The sequence below is a fragment of the Barbus barbus genome (assembly GCF_936440315.1).
Source record: "Barbus barbus genome assembly, chromosome: 36".
NCBI classification, from domain to species: Eukaryota; Metazoa; Chordata; class Actinopteri; order Cypriniformes; family Cyprinidae; genus Barbus; species Barbus barbus.
Window position 1 is genome coordinate 18,505,734 of NC_136714.1, and position 24,149 is coordinate 18,529,882.

General features: G+C 37.8%; 2 protein-coding genes across 8 annotated transcripts; one reads left to right on the forward strand and one right to left on the reverse strand.

Annotated features, from left to right (window-relative positions):
- Window positions 1-559: 559 nt before the first annotated feature.
- Window positions 560-10,400, reverse strand: LOC306856382 (bromodomain-containing protein 3-like). 7 transcript variants are annotated; one of them, XM_079395645.1, is made up of 13 exons: window positions 10,233-10,364; window positions 9,783-9,961; window positions 7,840-8,211; window positions 6,304-6,441; window positions 6,055-6,190; window positions 5,765-5,955; window positions 5,288-5,659; window positions 5,050-5,178; window positions 4,738-4,929; window positions 4,277-4,345; window positions 3,048-3,265; window positions 2,644-2,927; window positions 560-2,120 (listed from the first exon to the last, which is right to left on the reverse strand). In XM_079395645.1, the coding sequence occupies exons 3-13, from the start codon at window positions 8,038-8,040 to the stop codon at window positions 2,014-2,016; spliced, it is 2,037 nt and encodes a 678-aa protein (XP_079251771.1). In that variant the 5' UTR covers window positions 8,041-8,211; window positions 9,783-9,961; window positions 10,233-10,364; the 3' UTR covers window positions 560-2,013. The 7 variants fall into 7 exon arrangements, with proteins under 7 accessions (XP_079251771.1, XP_079251768.1, XP_079251770.1 ...); XM_079395642.1 differs by having other exon boundaries at window positions 4,723-4,929; window positions 10,233-10,355; XM_079395644.1 differs by lacking the exon at window positions 9,783-9,961 and having other exon boundaries at window positions 10,233-10,400.
- Window positions 10,401-12,090: 1,690 nt separating this feature from the next.
- Window positions 12,091-21,701, forward strand: LOC306855804 (WD repeat-containing protein 5). The gene is made up of 14 exons (XM_079394689.1): window positions 12,091-12,305; window positions 13,603-13,737; window positions 13,947-14,055; window positions 17,465-17,538; window positions 17,629-17,718; window positions 17,835-17,924; window positions 18,008-18,091; window positions 18,202-18,257; window positions 18,368-18,414; window positions 18,621-18,696; window positions 18,833-18,866; window positions 18,951-19,025; window positions 19,209-19,296; window positions 20,112-21,701. The coding sequence occupies exons 2-14, from the start codon at window positions 13,657-13,659 to the stop codon at window positions 20,210-20,212; spliced, it is 1,005 nt and encodes a 334-aa protein (XP_079250815.1). The 5' UTR covers window positions 12,091-12,305; window positions 13,603-13,656; the 3' UTR covers window positions 20,213-21,701.
- The last annotated feature ends 2,448 nt before the right edge of the window (window positions 21,702-24,149 follow it).

The following is a 24,149-nucleotide window of genomic DNA, read 5'->3' on the forward strand; positions in this document are numbered from 1 at the left end:
TTGTTGTTTCCATGACTATAAATAGCTCAAAATGTTTTTTTGTTGTTTTTTTTAAAGAAAAATACAATAAATCAGCATGCATGTCAAAAAAAGCTAACTTTTTGTTTTAAATATAAAAGGAACTTTCTTTTCAAATCAGGGCCTAAAATGAAATTAAGTTGTATATTTATATATATATATATATATACTTTATCTATATAATCATACACTTTTTCTTCTTTTCAGTCCATCGCTAAAATAAATCATTCTTAGAAACCAGATAGGACTTGATCAATATTTGTATCAGACACTCAGAAATGACTTGGGGAAGCTTTGTAGTTATGTGCACCCAAAGACAGACCACAAAATCATTAATAACATGATTAACCTTAAAATAATTATGATTTGACTATGTCTATTAGTGTTTTAATTAGTCTTAAAGATACATGTCCCTCATGAATTTTAGCGTTGTCAAAACTATTACAACATTCCGTGTTCCTGCAATTACGTCCCAAAAGTCTTCAAAACACCAGTCCATAAACCAAATGCATCAAAAAATTAAACAAATATCAGTTCCCTTTACAACACTTACAATTATTTCTTTATCTTTTAAAAAAGTCATTAGAGGGGACATTACAATATCTTACAAACACTTAAGAAAATAAATCAAACGCATAGTTATTCTAAAAGATATCGGATAGTAAAGCAATCCACAGAAGGAATGGCTGGGAAACTTTGTAAGGGAACACAACTTGTTTGAAACCCAACTGACTGGAACTGCGTACTATTCATAAGATCTATTGTAGACTTACATTCATGAATCAATTTTGCAAGAGAGTGAGAAGAGGAAGACTGTGATTTAACTACCATTGTCAAAAAACTTGAAATAAAACATTAAGAAATGCATCATAATTAGCATTATTATAACATGGAAGTATAAATCAAGATACAAATGACATTTACTGCTTCCAGGGGCATGTTCCATAAAACAAGTTTACCAAATAAGCCAGGCTTATTTCAGTTAATCTGACTTATTTTGAACCAAATCAACTAACAATATGTCAGACTAACTGAAATAAACCTGGTTTATTTAGTAAACTTGTTTTATGAAACAGGCCCCAGGTGTCGATATCCCCATCACAAACACTTATCTAAAGTTATCTGATGTACAAATGTCAGTCATTGGTGTGACTATTTGGAAATCTGTATATTTATTGCTGACCAAGGCGTTTAATAAGACAAGTCGTCTGCATGTGATCCAGCTAACTGATTTACATGTTCACGTCATTGTAAAGCATCTGTACAAACCCACCAAATCTACTTGATTCCCATCAAAATACTTTCCTAAACCATACATTTATAAGCTGAAGAGTATAGGATTCAGTTTTAATATTGTTCTACAGCTATAATAATGGCCAAATTAAATTTAGAGAGCTTGGTACGCCTAATTAAAGCCATTTATTCCCCAGACTACCTAAGTGTTGTGACATTATTGGGAAAGGCATGATTTTCATAGACACACTACTCAGTTTATGAGAGAACAATAATACAAAGAAGAAATAAATCAATGGCACAGTGCCCAATGGGGAAAATATGAGGCCACAGCAAAAACTAAATAAAAATAAAAAAACAATAAATACAACAGACTGGTACAGAAGTCAAATCTGGAGAGAAGAGTGTGAGCTTTCCTTTCCGTTTTCCGCTCTCTGTTGAGACGGGATGGCTTGTTTGCAGTGGTAACGTACAACATTACTGGGGAAGATAATTTGAACTAAAGTATGCTTCAAGTCTTCCTCTCCTTGCAGTTAAGTTTGGACATCCCTTTCAGAGTCAGTGGAAATAAAAAGCTATTTATTAGTTTGCTTTTTAGCTGTAATTTTCTTCATGATATTTCCAAAACAGAAAAAAAATGTTCTGACATGATGCATTTTTATTGTCTCTTCTTTCTCTTTCTTATAAAAAGTCTCAGGGGAAACAACCTTGACTGCATACAATGTTTTTTAAAAAAAATTTAAAAAACTAAATAAAAAGTGTTCAGTCGGAGTCACTGCTATCTGAAGTTGAACCACTGGAGCTGCTGCTACCCGAGTCTGAGGAACTGCTGCTGCCACTGAGTCGAGAGGGGCCTGAGCCTCCTTTCTCTGCAACCAAAGAGAGAGACACAGTGGTTACAGAATTGTCTGCATTTACACACCAAACCAGGAAACATTTGTGAAATTAACAAAATGCACATTGATTAGCAATAGATTTAATGATGCTAATAAACCCCATCAGCTTTAAATATAAGAAAACAATTCAAAACATTAAATCAGAAAGCTAACATACTTTGGTAATTACTTCAAGCTGCAGTCCGTAACACTTTAATTTTCAGAATTTACATCATTTATATAAGCAGCGAGTATACCATGAATCCATTTTCATGGTGTTTTCGGCTTGTCCTGAATCACTATGGCACACCTATAGTAAATGTTTATATTCAGACTGGTTCAGGTAGGTACTGCTGCTGAGCAGCCCAGTACCTGCTTGATTCGTCATAGACATAAGCAGAGAGAAGTAGTTATTAACCGCTACAGCACCAAAAGTTACGAACTGCAGCTTTAAATATAGTGACAGCAGTGCAGTCTGGCATCTAGCAATGCGTGTAAGCCAAGAGAGTGCACTTACGTGGAGGTTTCCTCTGTTTCTTCTGTAAACAGGACTTGACATATCGCTCCAGCTCACGCAAAGTGGAAGGTTTGAGCGTCTCAAAATCTATTTCGATTTCGTCAGGGTTGGAATCCCGCAGTGAAGGCTCTCTGGACTGAATGATGTGGACCACCCTGCCCAACTTCTCTCCAGGCAGCCGGTTGATGTCGAGGCTCAGTTGCCGTTTTTCATCGTACGTCATGGGGAGCGACATCTCCTCGTCAGACTCGTAGCTTGGCCCTCGGCCACCCTTCTTTGGTTGCCTGTGAAGGTGCCATCCATAGAGCAGAAACTCTTTAGACCTTAATTGATTGTTTTAGATTGAATCCATAAAACAATTCCAGAACATCTTTAAAAAAAAAAAAAAAAAAAAAAAAGCAAACCTGCTGCCTGGAACAGTGCTGTTAGCCTTTCTGGCAGGACCCTTTTTCTGCTGGGCTGGTTTCGGTGGCTGTCCCGGCTTGCCTTTCTCCTCTGGCTTGGATTTGTTGTGCTTGTTCTCTTTCTTTTTCTTGTCTTTTTCTTTCTTCTCTTTCTTCTTCTTTGGTTTACTTACAGGGGCCTGAGAAAGAGCTGCTAACTGTTCATGGACGGCTTTCAGCTGGGGAGAGCCAAGAAGGGGGTGTTAGTGATCTGCTCCAAGTCATCGTTTATTGTACATGACATTTACATTTGATTAACAAAGAGAACTAAAGACTTCATTCATTTTGGTTTTCCAGTGCCAAAGAGACAAATGTATTCAGTTACAGAACAAAACAAAACATGCAAAACAGCTGCCATTACTAAAATAAAATAATAGTACAATAATTAAGAGAATACAATAATATTATTATTATTACTACTATTATTAAATACAGTAGCTTTCAAAATTCTTAACACTGGACAACCAAAAATAATTAATGCCTGTTATTATCTGTGTAAATAGTTAAAGTAAAATAGTTACATTTATACATTATAAAAAAAAAATTGTGCCTAGCAATTCTTCTGCTTTACTAAATATGGCTCAATGAAAAACAAATCACAACCAATTAAACTGATCCTGGTAATAACAGCATTACAATACAGATTATCAGTATCTCCATTCTAATGCACATCAGCATAACTGATATTTACAGAACAAACCAAAACAGTGACAATACCAGACCGTTACAGCCCTATTAACCTTACCACATAGCCATGGTAAGAGTTGAAGAATACCACCAGACTAGGGTCTCATGCTATGAAAACAGTACTTCTAAATAAATATTAATGGCATAAACGCGTAGATAAGGGCAATTAGAGCTTCTCACTATTTTCTGGAACTAGCAAGAGTTTGTCTAAATGCAAAGCAAGCCAACATGAACAAAGGATGTTCACATACACGCTCCACAAACACACACACAATTTTATCTATTCATTCCCAAAACTTTCAGCACTTCCATCCTAAACATAGACGGCTGGATTCCCAACACCACCCAGCAAAGTCAATCTTTTTCTGCTGCTTTTAACCCTCTACCGCTGATCTCACCATCCATATCATACATTTGATCATCCAATACAAATAATGAAAGCAACTGTACAGCTATTACACAATGTTCATAGGCAGGGACAGGGAAATGAAAAGTAAAATCACCTGATTATTCTTGGTGCACCCGTTTTTTATCCCCTGTCTGCTACCAATGGGGTGCTCCAAAGAGATACACTGGTAAAGAAAATGGCAAGGTAAGAAAGTATGATATAGAGCTCCAATAAGACAGAAACAAAGCCACAATAAAATGCTACTAGATCTACGTTTAGGCATTCTGGGATTTAATGCAAAGCAGTATATGCAGCTGGTTGCGGTAGAGGGCTAAAACGCAGCTCTACGTACAAGTACACAGAAAGGTGCTTGCTGTGAAAGAAGAGGAGGGGTTATTTTAAGTGGAAGTCCCTCCAGAGCATGAACATTGATTGAAGCAGTCATATGTGGGTATGTTGTGAAAAGGATAATCAGAAGGGCTGACACATATCGGGAGGCCTGAGAGAACATCTCTGAGCCTGAAGAGGTTAAGGGTACTTGGTCCTTGTTTTGAAACCCACCTGTTCCGCACCCACCTGTTCCTGCAGCTCGGCGAGCCGGGTGGCCCTCTCCTCCTCGGAGTCGGAGCTGTCAGAGGTGGAGGAGTCACCACTGCTCTCACTGCTGACAGTACTCTTACTGACCACACCGGCCCCGCCTACACCGCCTGCCCCGACCACTTCCACTGGCTCATCGGGCATTTTTGCAAAACGCATTTCAAACACATCCTGAGAGACAAAAAAAACAACGCCATTAAACAATTCAATCTTTTAAATAAAGTAATTAAAAGATATTGACAAATGAGATGGGGGGGGGGGGGGGGGGGGGGGGATAAAAATAAAATAGACCTGCAGCTTTCTGGCCATAGCAACCACCTCATGATCAGGTGGGTTGTACTTGTAACAATTTGAGAACATTAATCTGACATCTGTTGCAAAACTCTGTGCATCTTGGTACTCTCGACTGTCCATTTTTTTCTGCAAGCAAATAAAAAAAAGATTTGACTCAATAACTCGCTGAACCACAATTCCTTGTAACAAAAGTATAAATCAGGGCATTACAACTTTGTATGCAAACTCAACATACTTTCACTGTGCTCAAGTCCATGGGGTGTTTGATTATGTCATGGTAGTCATGTAGCTCGAGAGCCTCTGCGTCAACAGGCTTGTAAAAAGGCCAGGCATATGCAGCATGCTTTTTTGAAAGCATTTCTTTAAGGATAACCTCGCAGTACTTGAGCTGCTCTGAAAGCCTGCCCTTTTTGCTTCCGTGTACGCCTAGTTCTCCATCCTCAATATCCTTTTTAGGGGGTTTGATGGGGCGACCGGTGCTCTCTCTCCTGGATGCCACCTTGGCCTGTTTGCCTTCTGAAAGAAGGGTGGGTGACTGGCTCCTGCTGGCAGTGATGGCAGAGGTAGTAGGGGTGGTTGTGTCTGCTTTCCTCTTTACCCCCTTCTTCTAGGAAACAAAAAAAAAAAAACACACGGGGAGACACAAAGCCGATGGTGAGGCAATGTCAGTGTATTTATATTAAGTGATATTCTGTGAGGTCCTACAACTTACTTTGATCGTGGGTTGCGACGGAGGCATGCCGGGTATCACGGCGGCAGTGGTTGTGTTCTGTACAGCTGGTACGCTAGGAGTGATGGTGGGCACTGGAGCTGGAGATACGACTGCTGTCTGTGAACTCGGTGAGGTGGCACCAGGGAAAACAGAAGTGGGCGAGCCAGGGGAGACTGACCCATCCTGCTGACCTGCATTTATATTATTAGAAAAATAATGATTTGTTTTCTGCTAATGCATGGATGTAGAATGTTATGATCAATTAATCATGAAGGCTATTTTTATTTTACCAGGCCCTGCTGGTTTGCGCCCTTTGCCCTTTGGGGCAGGAGGAAGAAGTTCAACCTCCTCCTGAGGCATCAGGGCCACCTTCTGTAGGAAGATCTTCTCTAACGCTTGTGCCATCAACACAATGTCATCTGTTGGCTGAGAAAAGCAACAAGAAATAAACATGGATTGCATTTGCCAAAGCAGCCTCTCCTCCAAACAAGTACAGTGTAATCATGTTGAGTTTTAAACCAGATTGTGCCAAGCCATACCTTGTTGTAAATGTAACAGTTTGTGAACATTGTGTTGAAATCCTGCATACACTCGCTTGCACTCCAGTAGTACACATTCTCCAGTCTTTTCTTGATGGTGCCCATGTCCATTGGATTCTTTATGATCGTGTGATAGTCCTGGACACCAAAAAAAAAAAAGGGCAGAAAGTCTTTAAAACAAACCAAAACTTCAATGTCACATACTAATATAAAACCAAACAGGATCCACTAAATGACAAGCTCTCGTTCTCAAAGGAAAACTCAATTAACAGAACCTGGGGGCTGTTCCATAAACCAAGATTAGAGTATAAGCCAGGCTTATTTCGGTTAGTCAGGCTTATTTTTGGTAGATTCGGTTTCATAAATCAAACTTAAAAAAGTTCAAACTCAGTTACCCCGGCAACTTATGCTGGCAAACTAACCTGGTCCGGAGCAGGCTAACTGTCAGGCTAAGCTGAGCTCCTCTAACTCTGACCAATAGGAACGCATCATTATAACCACTGACTCTCTCACATACAGTCAGTTTAATTTATTATCGGTCCAAAAATAAAAGTATACAGAAAATACACCTTAAATAATCAAATAAATAAAAAATAGGCTACAACCAACTGTATTTGATGTATTGTGCCCAAAATGTAGGCGAATGACATTTTAACATAGTTGCTACTTGTGCATGCAGTTGATCAGAAGTTTCTAGCCATGCAGCCTTTCTCTCTGAATTTGACAGCTGTACCTTTTATGGTTATTAGAACATTAAAACATTACAATCTAAAATGACTCTTTAAAGCATTAAAGCATAAAAACACAATCAAAAGTTAAAATCACTGAATTAAAAATGTAAATTTATAATAGAAATCAGAGTACATTTTAACTGATAAGAGGAACACACATTTAACTCATTTGAGCTAGTGATTAACAGTTGCTGCTATCATAAAAATACACTTATATGTAGTAAAATTCTATGTGTCACATTTAATGTCCAACAACAAATATTTTAGCAGAATGTATATTTTATTCAGAATTCTTGCGCTAGTATTCTATTCTGCTCTGTCTGTGTAGCGCGCATGCGCGCCGCAGCGCTCGTTCTCTCGCATAAGCCCCGCCCACTCCTGACAGCTAAATGGATATATTTGCATGGCTTTCTGACATTTACAGATGTAAAAAATATACCTGTGACGTATCAGTTATGCACTGAGGAAAACACAATGTTTCAAATGCGTTAAACAGCACAAATATTCGCTGTTTGCTATGGTGGATCGATTTGATCCATGATCGACATTAAGGGCTGCTTCAGAATAAGCGTGTACGTCACATTATCCTGACTCACTGAACCTGGATAGCATTAGTCAGATTGCGTGAACTTGAATTGTCTTTTATGGAACCGCTTTAGTCCCGATTGATTTGTTAGGTTATTTCAAGTCAGGTTTTGGACTTTAATCCCCGCTTTTCTTAGCGTCTTTTATGGAACAGCCCCCTGGATTTGTAAAATTACAATAGCTATTAGTACATTGAATGTTCTCCATCACATCCACTCACCGGAAGACCAAGTTTAATGGCATCAACAGGCAGGTAGAAAGGCCATGCAAACTGGTGCTTCCACAGTGTCTTGACAACTACATTTTGCATGTACTGCAGCTGGTTAGTCTTGCGGCCAGGTTTCGTAGGGTTGGTCACCTCAGGGGGAGGAGGGTTGGTGATCGCAGGAGCTTCTGGGGTTGCTGAAGTGACCGTTGACATATTGGCGAAAATGGGGAAAACAGCTTAATGGGGAAGGGATCTTTATTATTCTGCACAGGCAGACTTAATTTTGATTCTCAATGTGCTTTCACTTTATGCTTTTCGGATTCTCTCTAAGCTCTTCAGTCATCTGAGAGGGACCACATCCCATTGCAGGACCCGACCTTTGACCTAAAAACAAGAAACATGACATAAGTCAAAAGCATTATACTGTTCAAACTGAAGACAAACAATACTGCAACTGCATTAAAAAGCGCTTTAGAAGCCACAATGAAGCGAAAGCAGCGACATATCTTTGTGTAACTTATGCATTGAGGTTCATTTAAATGAAACATATCAGAAAAGGAAAAAAGTCAGGCCTATCAACAGGTTGTTGATTAGATTCAGACAGATCTGAATGAGAGCTTGCAGCGGATTAAAAGAAAGGGATGGGGTTTTTAAGCGGAATAAATGATTGGAAAAGGCTGGCATCTCTCTCATTTTCAATTAAAATTTTATTGCCAGAACTTTTTCCAAAAATTGCCTTGCAGCCCGTAATGCACAACGCAATCAATACACATCAAAACACCCGAACAACACAATTACAATCTAATAAACACCAATAATACTAATAGCAACATGTAAATACATAACTGGCTGTAACAATCAAAATAAACACTTCCATGTTTCTGGAAGCCAATCTTTGAGCAAATGCATAGTCTAGCCAGTCACGTTAAGCTGAACAGAGAGTCAGCTATGCCATGCACAGATTCCATATTGTACAAGACTCTGTATTATAAACTGGAAAAAAAAACAACAGTGACATCACCACAGTGAAGTATGTCCTTTCACCTAAAGATCAACTTTTGACATTTAAAAAAAAAAAAAAAAAAGTTTTAAACATTTTTTTAAGTAACATATGCATGGATGAGTCTATTTATACAGGTATATAGGGAATTTTCATATCAGATCACTCTCCCCAAAACAATCAACTGGGCCTCAATTTGTAAACAATCCCATACAGGCTGTGTATAAAAACTGAGCTATTAATACATTAGCTCACAGGTAATAATAACACGCATTCATTCTGAGCTGGAAACACTACAATGGTGGTTTCTGTTGTTGACATGTTAAATAACACCCTATTTTCAAATCATTCCCTAAAAGCATTTACGTAAGAAAATTCTGTAATGATTAATCTTTTGTTCCAAGCCTGCATGACTGACTTTTATTTGTAGAATACAAAGGAAGATAGGCAGAATGACAGTCACCATTCACTTATTATACGGAGAAAAATTACTCAATTAAAGTAAATGGTGACTCGGACTTTTACTGAGAAGAAAAGTCATAGGGGTTTAGAAAACCTTGGGTATGAATAAGTGATGACAATAGTGTTAACTACATATTTAAAGTACACATTTTCATTAGCTAATCTTGATGAGAGCACAAATGTTCAGTTTGAAACCACAGCAGCAGTCGCAGAATTACCACGTAAACAATCAAGCTGCCTCACCGGACTAGGTCCACTTAACTTACTATTTCCAAATAAATTTAGCTCTTTTCAAAATAATTGTTTTGAAAAAAAAATAATAATAAGAGATAAAGTATTAAAACTTAGACGGCTATTTCCAACACTAGATTAATTATCATCTAACTGCTACACACATCTGCTACAACTATGAAAGCAATTAATCAAACTGAATTGTTTCCAACACAGATATACCAACACAATCACAAATGCAGCCATTATATAACATATTTACGTAATAAATGTCTCCTGTTGTATTTGTGTATGTGGTGGAGGGAAATAGAGCCGCCGCGTTGAAGTGAGCAGCTGATTAGCTTTAGCACACAGTCAGTCCTCACGTAAAGATGGCGCGCAGCTGCCGCCGGCTAACTGAGTTAGCATCCACACTGACCGTCTCCACACCTTCCTAAGTCCCTATAATTCACTCACACCCAAACGTAATATGCAGAAATAGAGACCACAAATAAATAAAGAGGCATAGAACGGCTTAGCGGCCAAACAAGTGAATTTTGCCATTTTATATCAGCGAGGCTTTGTTGTACTATCGCTTTGTTGAAAACAACTAGCCTGTCGCTAACAGCTTCTCGTGAGATTCACTAATTGAACGCGAACTCTATTAAAATATTGAATCCATATTACTATACTAAAATGCATTGTTTAAATATAAATGTAGCACATTACTCACTGAGGGGCTTCAGGAGAAGGGTTAGCGTGTGGTGATTCCAGTGGCCCGTCGCTTGTTTGGAGGCTGGGCAGCAGCACAGAGATGAGGTACACGGAGTGTTGTGCGCATGCGCATTGGCGCGCTATGTCCAACGCCAAGCCATCAGCTCTATTCACCTTATTTTGCAACGCGGAAGTAAATACGATGACGTACTTCCTTATAATGTGTTAGACTTCCGTTTCGCTACCTTGTAGGTAAGGAGCGATGTGGGGAGAACACACAGAGAACACTGTTAAACGCCGTGATGGTAAATATTTACCACACCCGCGGTGTATAACACAGTGGGAGGATGAAATGAAAAAGTGGCTTGCCATAACTTATGAGGACATTTTAAATTTTTTTGTGTTGTCGCTCGGAGTAGACGGGTCTTCGATGCGGAATTATAAAAGCACGGAGGCATATCAGTATCTACGTTACCTGCACAGCGGAAAAGTCGGTCGAGTGCTGGTACATGAAATAGACAGCGATTTCGTGTTTTTAAAAGCAGACGTGAATGCAAGTCAAAGTGGCGCAAATGTGCATTCAGAATGTTAGCTTCATTCACCATTCATTTCACGGACAAAATATGCAGTGAAATATGCAATGAAAGTGAATGGTGACTGTGGCTAACATTCTGAATAATGTCTCCTTTTTTGTTCCACTGAGGAAAGTATTCAAAGTATTGGAATGATGTGAGTAAATGATGACATGTTTTATCTCTTTCATCTGTGAAAGCACTTGTTGATTGTTGTAAATTAGTAATGAAATTGTTTGGTCCTTATCCGTAAACTGATTACTGTGCTGTGCAGCATTAGGTCGGATTAATAGCATCCAAAATAAGTTATAAAATAACTTAAATATGTGTTTCCTTTTGTTCCATGAGTTTTGAAAAAGTGACGAATTGGTGTTTATTTACCTAGCACTGCTAAACTGTATCATTTTCAGTGTATGTTGGGGGGGAATCAAAATAAATTGCATCTTGACATTATGATTTGTGTTTGTGTGTGTGCATATACAGGGAGAAAAAAGTAATATAAGGTCTTGAAATTAGCTTCTTCACCCTTCGGAGGTGCGTGCAAATCATAGGGTGCCCCACATCCACATTCAGCTCTTGTGCGTGGATTATGATCAAAACAAATGTCTTGCAGGTATTTTTTACCTTTGAACCAGCTATTATGACACCCCCTAACTGCGCAAAGTACGCCAGTCTTTCTGTAGTCCATATTAAAAAATAAGGTGAATAGTACTAGTCCGAGCTTTTTATTATTTTATAATATTTTATTTATTTTAATAATCTTATATTTACATTTATTTTATTTCTTTAAATTCAAATCATTCATTGAAAGTTTTTTTTTTATTTATTTTTTCCTAGCACCCTCTTGTGGCCCCCTGGGAGTCCTCGACCAAAAAAACAAACAAACAAATTTGTTGTTTATTTGTTCTTTTTTATTATTTAATTTTATACCATGGTTCTGTAAAAGGCACAATTTACATCTTAGATATGGAGAGTAAGACTCAGAGCCAGGTCTGTTTTCAACTTCCTGCTAATTGGAACAAATTATATCAGAATTATTTATTAATTTCTTTATACAAATCTCTGTTTGCTATAATGGAAATTGATATATTTTGATGCCTTTGTTGTTTATGGTGTGATGATATAGCTATATGTTTAGAATAATAATTACACGGTGAAAAATATCTGGTAGATCTGCATAAAAGTAATAAAAAGATAAAAGAGCTTCTAAAAGCCTCTAGCTCATTATAAAAACTGATACTGCCACATGGTGCACAGTCTAACACCTCAGCGTTTGAATAAATGTCCCTCTTGGGCCGCCGTTGAGATCTGCGCATGCGCAGTAGTTGTTACTGCCACATTACCGCTTGAGCCTGCGGTGGAGAGGCGCTCATGCACCATCGTATTCAGCACGATCACCAACTCATTGCATGATCAAAGCGGCCTGTTGCGCGATTCATGAACAAATCTTTATCCAAAGCCAGAAGTGGACTCGTCCCAGAAGCCGACAGCAGCTTTCATTACCCCCTCAGCAGCCGGTGGTGAGTGAGTTTACCCGCTGCTTTTGTCTGAATGTATGGGGAGAGCGTAAGAGAGGCATGTGTGCAGAGAAAAGATCCATCAAACTTTACTGTATTTAATGTTTTGGGGATGGGACGGATTACTGAAACGATCGCGAAAAACCATGACTTTAGACACGAAGATGTGTAAGTTAAATTGCATGGATAAATGCGTTGCAGGTGATCTATGGTTTCTCTGAGGCCCTGCGTCTCTCGGATAGCCTAGCTGCTAACAGTAATGGTGTTTTTACAGATCTTCCTGACACAGACACGAGCTATATAAATGATATCTAGATTTTAGCGTTGGTATTTATCCAGATGGTTTTGGACTCTAGTCTCTTCCCCATTGCCATTAGTCTTGTCATGAATGTTGTGCAGATGAAACGCTGCTTTATCAGACTTTGATTATTTTTTATATAACGGTTTTGTTCTTTTATGTGTATACTGGTGTCATATTATATGCTTTAGGTGGCATATACAAAGTATGTGTTTTCTCATGTACAGGGAGGGGTGTGTTGTCAGTTTACATGCCCTATCCAGATTCTGAAAGATTGTCAAATTCTACAAATTGTTCATTTAATTATTATTTATTTTAATTTACACTTATTACCTTCTTTATCTCATTACATGCTTTATATTGTGTGTTAGTGACTCCTTGAAGTCTTGATAGCCGTCTATGTGTCCTGAGTGGTAAAGCTGGGATATTAACACAATATAGAGAGAAAGAAGTTAAAAGTACAGAGCAGGCATGATGGAAAAACGAAATACATGGAGCTCCTGGATGCTTTTTGTCAGAGAGCAGACTAACAGCCCTTAACAAACCAGGGACTCGTACACGATCACTATCACAAAAAGCAACAGTCAGTGATGCCAAAAGAGCATAATTTTAAGAATGCAAACTTTTGAAAAGGATTATTTGTGAACTAAATTCAGTTATTATTTGTTTTGTATCCTTTACATGTTCCACATTAAATGGCTTCATTGGGACAGTGCAAAGTGAACAAAATGCTATAAAATTTTTCTATATAATATATATTATCATATAAAAATAGTATGTGTGTGTAAGTGTGAGAGAGGGGAAATGAGTACATTTGAAAATGTAAATTAAAAATATATACTTGGGGCAGAACTCTTAGTATGATATTTATATTGGAAAGATGTTGAGACTGCTAACAAATTGACAGGCATTGTGCTTAGTTATTAGTTTTACATGTAGACTTTCTATGTCATCTGAAGACAATGTTATACAAATGCTCATCAGTGCTTCTCTTTTGGACAGTCGGGTTGACGTTGAACTTGTTTCTGTAAACCCATTCTCTCCAACTTGGTCGCCATGGCAACGGAGGAGAAGAAACCAGACACAGAGGCTTCTAAAACACAGCCGGCATCAGCTGCCTCCGCCAGCCAGAGCAAGGTAAAACATCACTGGGAACGTATGTCTGCGACAGTTTGGAATAGTTTTTTTTGGCTTGGTTTTGGATGATTTTTGTATCGTGCAACGGATGTACTTGTGGTATAAATGGTATAGCAGCCTTACTACAGAAATGTGCCTGATATGATCTGTGACAATGCCATTTCTCTTTTCACTGTGTCATTAATGATGTGAGTTCTGTTCTATTTCAGTCAGCACCTGTGAAGCCAAACTATACCTTGAAATTCACATTGGCTGGCCATACAAAAGCAGTCTCTTCTGTCAAGTTCAGTCCAAGTGGGGAGTGGCTCGCAAGCTCATGTAAGTACTTGTACTAGTACAGCATCTGATAATTATAATAATTTTATTTTACACTAAATGATACAATACTAATATCTTAAAATCTTGGAGACTTAAAGTTTGAAAGTTATTTTAGAATATAATTGCATGGACCTTTAAGTCTGTGTTTAGTTTATAAATCTTGTAAAATGCTTAACCTATGTCCACAAAAATATTGAAAATTATGCAAATGTAAAAAAATTGTCCTGATGCATGCTGAGCTGCAAAATAGAGTGGGAATCGCAGGCCAGGGCACCTCACGATAACGATAATATCACGATACAGGATTCTGCGATAATCGATATATTGCTAGACAATCATATAATGATACATCACCATATCTGTCTAACTATGAAAACAAAATGCCTGTGAAAAGGTTGTGCAAGTTTTCTTTCTTTATTCAAGTCCAAATTGTTAGAAAACAGCCAATAATTGTTCTGTAAATCAATTTTAACATGTTAAGTAAATTAATCATTTTATTCTTGGACTTTTTAAAAGCTTACACTTTTATCTGTGTAAACCAACACATTTAACTGCTTATCAACTTTATATATATATAAACCTGGTACATTTCAAAATTTACCTGAAATGCTGTCTCAAACCAGGTTTCCATCCAAGGATTTTTTTTTTTGCGAAAAATATTTAGCGCTTTAAAATATTTACGATATAGCTGATGGAAATGCCAATTATCGATTAAATTTCTCCTGTGTCAACAATCTTTTTCCGTTTAACTTTAGCGCATAAATTCCATATCGATACTTCAAATGTCGCAAAAAAAATTTGTTGAGAAAAGGGGCTTTAACGCAAATAAATGTGGAGTCACACGACAGAATTAGCCTATAGGCAGCGTTCGTGTTCATGGTGTTGCTCACGTTAAAGCACCGTTTCCCTGTAGTTCAAAAGTGCATTAAATAATATTTGTATTATTAAATTGTATCTAAAATTATTTTATACATGGTAAGAAAAAGACGAGTTACCTCTCAAACATGCTTATCTTAATTTGGTGTTAGTAGGCTAGCCTAGGTTTACATGATTATTATTTTATTTTTTTACAGTGCACTGTTCAGTTTAAATAGCCTGTAGTCCGTGCCTTTCAGCTTGATCGCCATAACCCCGTGATATTATGCCAAGCACATTTTGTATTACATGAACATGAAGTACAAAAGTTTAAATTAATTAGTTTTGGCTTGTTAGCTTCTTATATTTTTATTCTTGCTTTGTTCTGAGTTCTTTCTACCGTTAAATTTGTTGTGGAGTGAGGAGAAATAAAATATTTATTCTCATGTTTCTTCAATATATTTGGCTGACTGTATTTTATTATGACATGAACAGGCTGTGCTTAACTGCGCGCGAGGCGCCGGCATGATGGCTTGTATTTTGTTTTGTTTTTCCCTTGTAAAAGTGGAAACAACTTGCACTAGCCTACTCCTTCATTTGTGGCCATATAGGAGTAAGACATTATTCAAAACTATTCAAAATATTTATTTTATTTGTGTACATTCACAATAAAAAACAAAACGTACTTTTGTGAAATAAAGGAAAACTGCCGCTTTCTCAAGAGTGCATCACAAAAATGAACCGAAATTCTGCATATAGGCTGCTAATTGTTGCAGGGTTTTTTTCTTTCGTTTTGTTAATTCATTAATTATTTTGAAAAATATATTTTGCATATGGGCCTGTTTCTTTTATGTATAATAGCTTATGTTTTTCTCCGTTCGCAGAAGCGCTGCAGGTGCATGAATCCTCACGTTCATGTTGTTTATGCTGCTTATTGTGTGTATAAAATGAATCCCTGGAAAACAAATTTAGGTATATGTAATGGGTCAAGCCACCTATCAATTTAAATTTAATTTAATTGTAATTTAACACAATCTTGTCGGTTAACGGTTAATATGGCTTAACGACCGTCGGTTAAGAGAAATAAAATACAAAATAAAAAATGATGATAATGCAACTGTTTATGATCATTGATCAGGGGAAGTCGTGGCCTAATGGTTAGAGAGTTGGACTCGTAATCCAAAGGTTGCGGGTTCGAGTCTCGGGCCGGCAGAGATTGTAGGTGGGGGGATTGAATGTCCAGCGCTCTCTCCACCCTCAATACCACGACTGAGGTGCCCTCGAGCAAGGCACCTAACCCCCAACTGCTTCCCGGGCGCTGCAGCATAAATGGCTGCCCACTGCTCCGGGTGTGTGTTCACTGTGTGTGTGTGTGTGTGTGTGTTCACTGTGTGTGTGTTCACTGCTGTGTGTGTGCACGTTGGATGGGTTAAATGCAGAGCACGAATTCCGAGTATGGGTCACCATACTTAGCAGTATGTCACTTCACTTGATTATCAACAGTGGCCTATCTATCTAGTCTATAACAAAGTACAAAAAAAAAAAACTCATGACACTTAATAAAGTATTTTATGTAGGCCTGTACAATTTAATATAGGCTTTTTTTTTTTTTTGTTAATATAGGCTTTTTTTGTTTGTTTCAAATGGATGAAGAACAGCTAGCCTAGCCTATAATTTACACAAAAGGATAAATTATGTATGGAAACAGCTCAAGGGCAACATTTTTTTGCGATACACCAAAACTTATGCGACAATTCTTTTTTTTTTAAACCGCATAAAGTTTTTTTTTTTTTTTCGCATATCTCTTTGTCGATAACAAAACAGCGCAAAATCTGGATGGAAACTTGATTTCAGCTTTTCCTCTCCTCTCATCATAAAAACGATGCCCTGCACATATGGCATGCAGGGAAAAAATAGCCGTTCACATCGCGTCTGTTGCGCGCTCAGGCTCGTTATTTCAATGTAGATGCGCGAAAAGCACACATACTCTGACAAGATTTTGTTTCGCAATAATAACATGATCGGTGCCTGTGGTCCAAGCTGATAGCTGTTCTGGCACTTCCGGGGCAGTTTTTTTTTTTTTTTAGTTCTCATCTCCATAAGCATATATAATATATGTTTATGGAGATGAACATCTCCATAATTCGCATCGCATGAAGGATCGCGTTATATCGCCATATAGATTTATTGTCCCACCCCTATTGCAAAATGAACGTTATTCACGTTACCAACATGCAACGACGAAGTTTGTATGGAGCAGCATTTACTGCAAACCACCACACCACATTGTACATGAACATAGTGCTGCATTTAACTCAAACATGCAGCACATCAGACTAAATCACGGCCTTTTGAAATTTGATAATCACACTTGCCATATGGCAATTTTATTTTGATGGCAGCCCTGTTTATTTACATTTTTATGATTCATTATTTTTTTAATAAACTCAGGAAGTCCCCCTTTGGGAAACTCTGTTATAGATTAATAGCTGTGTTGTGAAAGAAAAGCTATAAATTTTAGATTAGTTTTATTTATTTTTTTCCTTTCATCTAGCTGCTGATAAGCTGATCAAAATATGGGGTGCATATGATGGCAAGTTTGAAAAGACAATATCTGGACACAAACTGGTGAGTTCCTGAAAAGACCCATCATTTCAGAGTAGCGCTACATTTACTTTACGAGGTGTCTAATGTGACCTGGTTTTCCTTCGCCTGCAGGGCATCTCGGATGTGGCCTGGTCCTCTGACTCCAACCTCCTGGTCTCAGCTTCTGATGACAAGACACTGAAAATTTGGGATGTGAGCTCTGTAAGTCAACAGCACAAGCCAAAGCCTAACTTCTGAATATCAAATTTTTATAAAATATTACAGCACAATTTATGATATTCAGAACTTTTTCTTATTCTGTTTCTTTATATCACCAGGGGAAGTGTTTAAAGACACTGAAGGGTCACAGCAACTATGTATTTTGCTGTAACTTCAACCCCCAGTCCAACCTCATCGTATCTGGATCTGTAAGTCCATTCACTATCATTTAGCATTTCACAGTTTTGTTAATTCAGCTAAACAAACATGCTAATTATTATCTCTGTGGCAGTTTGACGAGAGTGTGAGGATTTGGGATGTTAAAACGGGGAAATGTCTCAAGACGCTGCCAGCGCACTCAGACCCTGTCTCTGCAGTGAGTGCTTTTATACTTGACCTATGATGATCAAATAATCACATTCACAATTGTGTACAGCGGGTGATATAAATTGAATTGTAAATGTTTATTTGTTGCATTTGTTTTAGGTTCATTTCAACAGAGATGGCTCATTGATTGTTTCCAGCAGTTATGATGGACTTTGGTGAGTGAACTTTGGCTGTGAGAATTATTTTTTATTTTTTTGACAGTGGATAAATATGTCAGTGATGTATAACCTTCAACCATACATGCTTATATGTGACTTTTAAACAGCCGTATATGGGACACAGCATCAGGGCAGTGCCTTAAAACACTCATCGGTAAGTTGACCAGTCTTTTACACAAGTACTTGTTCAGACTTGTTTCAGAAGCAGTAGTTTGTAACTCTAAAGTGTTTATGAAACTTGTTCTTATCAAACATGCATAACATTTATCTAACAAAAAACTAGTAAAATACAACAAAACGTATGACATATTTAATAAGAATAAAGGGATTAAAATGTATATATGTGCAAATTTTTATTAGATGATGACAACCCACCTGTGTCATTTGTGAAGTTCTCCCCCAATGGCAAATACATCCTGGCTGCCACTCTGGATAAGTGAGTCAGAGCCTTCTTATTATTCTAAGCCTTTTATGCTGCTCATTCTTAAAAATAAATTTAAAAAGTAGCAATGAAATAATTTCTATTTATCCATGGCCTTTGAAAAGACACTTGCATTCCCTTTGTGTTTTAGCACTTTGAAGCTTTGGGACTACAGCAAAGGAAAGGTAAGATTTTTGTCTGTTTAATTGTTTTAATTCATTAAAAAAACGCTTAATCTGTGTATAACAATATATTTTTTTCTTGTTTAGTGTTTGAAAACGTATACCGGTCATAAAAACGAGAAGTACTGCATATTTGCTAATTTCTCTGTCACTGGTGGAAAGGTATGTTAGATCTACATTATACTAATCAGCTTCCAAGCACATCACACTAAACACGGACATTTAGCATACTCATCGATTTACTGTTTGTTTTTTTTTCACAAATGTGTTCACTGAAATTTCACATTTGAAAATTGTATTTTTTTTTTATTTTTTTATTTTTTTTCATTTTTGCTTTCTCTTTAGTGGATTGTCTCCGGCTCAGAGGACAACATGGTCTATATTTGGAACCTTCAGACCAAGGAGATCGTACAGAAACTACAGGGGCACACCGGTAGGAACAGGAATTTTAACACTAGATGCTAGGGATAGTTAACACTAGGGATAGTTCACCCAAAAATGAAAATTCTGTCGTTAATTACTCACCCTCATGTCGTTCCAAACCCATGAGACCTTCGTTAATCTTCGAACACAAATTAAGATAATTTTGATGAAATCCGAGAGCGCTCTGACCCTCCATAGGTGGCAAAGTTCCTACCACGGTCAAGGCACAGAAACATAGTAAGGACATCGTTTAAATAGTCCATGTGACATCAGTGGTTCAACCGTAATTTCATGAAGCTACAAGAATACTTTTTGTGCACAAAGAAAATAAAAATAACTTTATTCAACCATTTATTCTCTCCTTGGACAGTCCGCTGCCATTATTCTTTACGCATAAAAAGTATTCTCGCAGCTTCATAAAATTATGGTTGAACCACTGATGTCACATGGATTATTTGTCCTTACTACCTTTCTTGACCTTGACCGTGGTAGGACCTTTGCTGTCTATGGAGGGTCAAAAAGCTCTCGTATTTCATCAAACATCTTAATTTGAGTTCCGAAGATGAACAAAGGTCTTACGGGCATGGAACGACATGAGGGTGAGTAATTAAAGAATTGTAATTTTTGGGTGAACTAGCCTTACAGTTTGAACACTTCCTTCTAATTATTCCAGCTGAGCAGTACGAAGTTTGACAGTCATTTATTCTATTTTACTCCATAGTTGATTGTTGCAGTTTCATTTATACACACACACATACTTGCGTACATATGTGTATGTGTGCACTTTTAATGTTGTTTGAAAATTGTCCCTTTTTTTTGTTGTAGATGTGGTGATCTCAACCGCATGTCACCCCACAGAAAACATCATTGCATCAGCAGCACTAGAAAACGACAAAACCATCAAACTTTGGAAGAGCGATTGCTAAACCTCAAGCTTATTTTACTTTATTTTGTTACTTTTTTTTAATTTTGTACTATTCATTTTGTATTTGGGCTCAGTAAGAGGACTGGCGAAAGTGCACTAGCCCGACATACAGTACCTTGTCCTAACACAACACCCCTCTCTCCGCTCACGTGAACGAAAGAAGTCACTTTCTCTCTGCCTTGCCGCCAGCTCTCGTTCATCAGTTTAAGCATCCAGCAAAACTTCTAACCAGTCTGTAAATTTAGGCAGCTTTGTTTGAACTCCACAGACCTATTAGGACAAAGAGAGTGTTCCTGTCTTTTTGTTGTTTTTTTCCGGTAAGTTTTGTAGAATGACATCTATCTGTCTATCAGTGGTTTGCACACTTCCTGATGCCAGCAGAATGCCTTGGGCACATTTTAAGTGGCCATTTTAACAAATGTTTTGAGTATTAAAATTTCTCTGCCTGTATTTGTGGCATTTATATTAGCAGTTTGCAGCTTCACTCCATTATTTGGCCAAAAAGAGGTTTCGCAAACTTCTCAGTTGTAAACAAAGACTTACCTTGACTTACCAATGTAAAATCAAACCTCCATGTCTGAAATGTGTTGTCTGGCAGAAGGGTGTTTTGAACATCCACTATTTCATGTTTATTTCTGTACAGCACAAAAATGCAACTGTTATATCAGCAATTAAAACAATTCATTGTGTTATAGTTGCTCAGCTAGTTGTCAGACATTGTTTATGGTTTTCAGTGTCTCAATGTCATCTTGGCAGTGCTAACAATAAAACTCTTTTGTTATAAAAGCCTATAGCAGTCGCAGACATAATGTATGCCAAAACTTGACTTTATTCCTACGGCTGTAACTACCTGTAACACCTCTGTTCATATTGGTTTTGGTGCTTATGAATAATAAAACTACAATATATCTGGATGGAACAGCAGCTTGGTCTGAGCTTTCAGAGAAAGTATCACTTAAAAGAAAAGGTTTCTATTAGAGGTCAATTACACAAGCAACAAATGTACATTCTGAGATACAAAAACAATTCTTACTAGCACAATCTGGTAAAACGCATTCAGTTTCTAATTATCATGTGGTTTCAATTACACAACTTATGCAAGGAGAAGTGTAGCTGTGACATCGTGAATATGCCATAACATATCTCGTGACCAAAAGCAGTCTGGATGTATTTAGAGCCTTGAGATGTTTCTGTATCTGACACTTTGTACATATTTGCAGCTTCTCTATTCTTTGATACGTTTACCTCTGTTCTGTGGTCTTAACTGTCTCAAGTAGGTGATAGTACTTTAAGAGTGTTTTATTTTTCCTGCTCGATTTGGATGATGGCTTGGCATTAACCTATCCTTTGCCACTGGACTCTCTTTGTTCTTGACCGCATTTCAAGCTCACTGCAGTGATTGACAAGGGCCGCATGAAGAATTCTATCTGTATTGCATATAGTCACTTTGGACATGACCTGTGACTCAATAAAGAATTTTTTTTACCTGTATCCAGCAATGTCATCCATGAATCTATTGTAAGGATTACAGAACCTCAGACACTTTGAACTTCTGAGATGGACAACACACACACAGTGCATTAACATACAGACATCTGTCTCCACATCCCACTGAGAGAAAATGCGGGAAAATGCCTCTCTAAAATACGCATCAGTTCCTTTTCATCCCCTTTCTTTCCCCTCACCCAGCTCACTCAGAATGGTCAATAGAAGAATGTAATATTCTACATTAATGCAAGTGTTATTTACAGTCATGTTTGGTATCATTTGAATCGTCTCAGGGCGACTGGTACAATGGTCTCATTCTTATAAGAATAAACTAAAAGGTAATACAGATCTTAAGAGTTCAGAGATATTTTGCATACTGTAGAAGGTGGATCAGCTCCTAGTGGTTTTCATGCAAATTACCTTATGTCCCAAAAGGTGCCAACTTGGCTTGATCAAAGCAAATTCAAATTGTTAGTTCCTGCCTACATTTCAGGGGTGTTGGTCTTGGTCTGAGGTACTTAAGCAGAATGTAGCAAAAGGATCGGGGCGATTCTGTAACCAGAAGCCCGTAGTGTGGGTCTCAATGCTCACACTATGTATTTCTATAAAGTCAGGTATGCATCCTTTACTCGTAGAATTATCTTTGAGAATTCGATGTTTTGTATTGATATGATTTGATCTCTTTGAGTTGCTGTGGAATTGACATAATACATACAGTATTTACCTGACTGATAATAAATTGTTACATTTGACCTTATTCTGTTTTACTCTGTAATTATTGACTCTAGTAGATTACGTTGCATCCTTGTTAAAGACATGAGCAACCGAATGAACGAGTAAATATAAAGTCAAGAGTTAACTAGAATAATCAAATATCAGAATAATAAATTAGAAATGGACAAGCAATCAATTTGTATTTCAAGCTAAATACGAGGTCATAATAACATGGAGTCAGATTAAATAATAAAATGGAGTCAGATTAGAGTTTAATTTAAATTGAAGAACTTTGCACATTTGGAAAGACCGAACACGCAGGAAACCTTCATCCACCATCGGAAACCTTCTTTGGACCGGATGTGTGGACCTTACACTATAAAACCATCTACTGTGCTTAAGGTGTGAAAAGCAACGTTGTTTTGACACATTGGTATCTAGGTTTATAGAAAGGGTTTATTTTGCGATCAAATGTACATCATTCCACAGGAAATAAGGACCCTGGTGAAATAAGGTGGATCTCATTCTTTGTCTCTTTTCAAAGTGTAATTTGTCAAGCCATGAGCTGCTCACAATTTAAAATAGTTAACAATACAATGTAGTATTTTGAATAGTTGTACACTACAAGGTTTACTTCGAAGTAGCTTACTACAATATAGCTTACTGTATAAATATAATTATCCAATGTAATGTAATCATATCTCGCTTTCTAGGACAGAGGGTTTTTGAATTAAACATCTTGTTTAGAGGGACAGTCAAATGTGAACCAGATACAATTACTCGAAATATAGAATTCTGCCAAATTTATGTAATTAGACATATTGATGAACAACATATAGTATCTCACAGAAGTGAGTACGCCCTCACATTTTTGTAAATATTTTATATCTTTTGTGACAACACTGAAGAAATTACACATTGCTACAATGTAAAGTAGTGAGTGTACAGCTTGTATAACAGTGTAAATTTGCTGTCCCTTCAAATTAACTCAGCACACAGCCATTAATGTCTAAACCGCTGGCCACAAAAGCGAGTACACCCCTAAGTGAAAATGTCCAAATTGGGCCCAAAGTGTCAATATTTTGTGTGGCCACCATTATTTTCCAGCACTGCCTTAACCCTCTTGGGCATGGTTCACCAGAGCTTCACAGGTTGCCATTGGAGTCCTCTTCCATGACAACATCACGGAGCTGGTGGATGTTAGAGATCTTGCGCTCCTCCACCTTTCGTTTGAGGATGCCCCACAGATGCTCAATAGGGTATAGGTCTGGAGACATGCTTGGCCAGTCCATCCCCTTTACCCTCAGCTTCTTTAGCAAGGCAGTGGTCATCTTGGAGGTGTGTTTGAGGTCATTATCATGTTGGAAAACTGCCCTGCGGTCCAGTCTCTGCTTCAGTATGTCACAGTACATGTTGGCATTCATGGTTCCCTCAATTAACTGTAGCTCTCCAGTGCCGGCAGCACTCATGCAGCCCCAGACCATGACACTCCCACCACCATGCTTGACTGTAGGCAAGACACACTTGTCTTTGTACTCCTCCCCTGGTTCCAGTAATCCATGTCCTTAGTCTGTTTGTTTGCGGGCTTTCTTGTGCATCATCTTTAGAAGAGGTTTCCTTCTGGGACGACAGCCATGCAGACCAATTTGATGCAGTGAGCGGCGCATGGTCTGAGCACTGACAGACTGACCCCCGACCCCTTCAACCTCTGCAGCAATGCTGGCAGCACTCATATG

Excerpts from the sequence above, each read along its gene's own strand:
- LOC306856382 (XM_079395641.1), bottom strand. The coding sequence starts at position 8,040 with ATGTCAACGGTCACTTCAGCAACCCCAGAAGCTCCTGCGATCACCAAC. Across the intron at positions 4,930-5,049 it reads CTATGGCCAGAAAGCTGCAG|GATGTGTTTGAAATGCGTTT; the intron begins GTCTATTTTATT and ends TTTGTCTCTCAG. Across the intron at positions 2,121-2,643 it reads GAAACAGAGGAAACCTCCAC|AGAAAGGAGGCTCAGGCCCC; the intron begins GTAAGTGCACTC and ends CTTTGGTTGCAG.
- LOC306855804 (XM_079394689.1), top strand. The coding sequence starts at position 13,657 with ATGGCAACGGAGGAGAAGAAACCAGACACAGAGGCTTCTAAAACACAG. Across the intron at positions 18,867-18,950 it reads GGGACTACAGCAAAGGAAAG|TGTTTGAAAACGTATACCGG; the intron begins GTAAGATTTTTG and ends TTTCTTGTTTAG. Across the intron at positions 19,297-20,111 it reads GAAACTACAGGGGCACACCG|ATGTGGTGATCTCAACCGCA; the intron begins GTAGGAACAGGA and ends TTTTTGTTGTAG.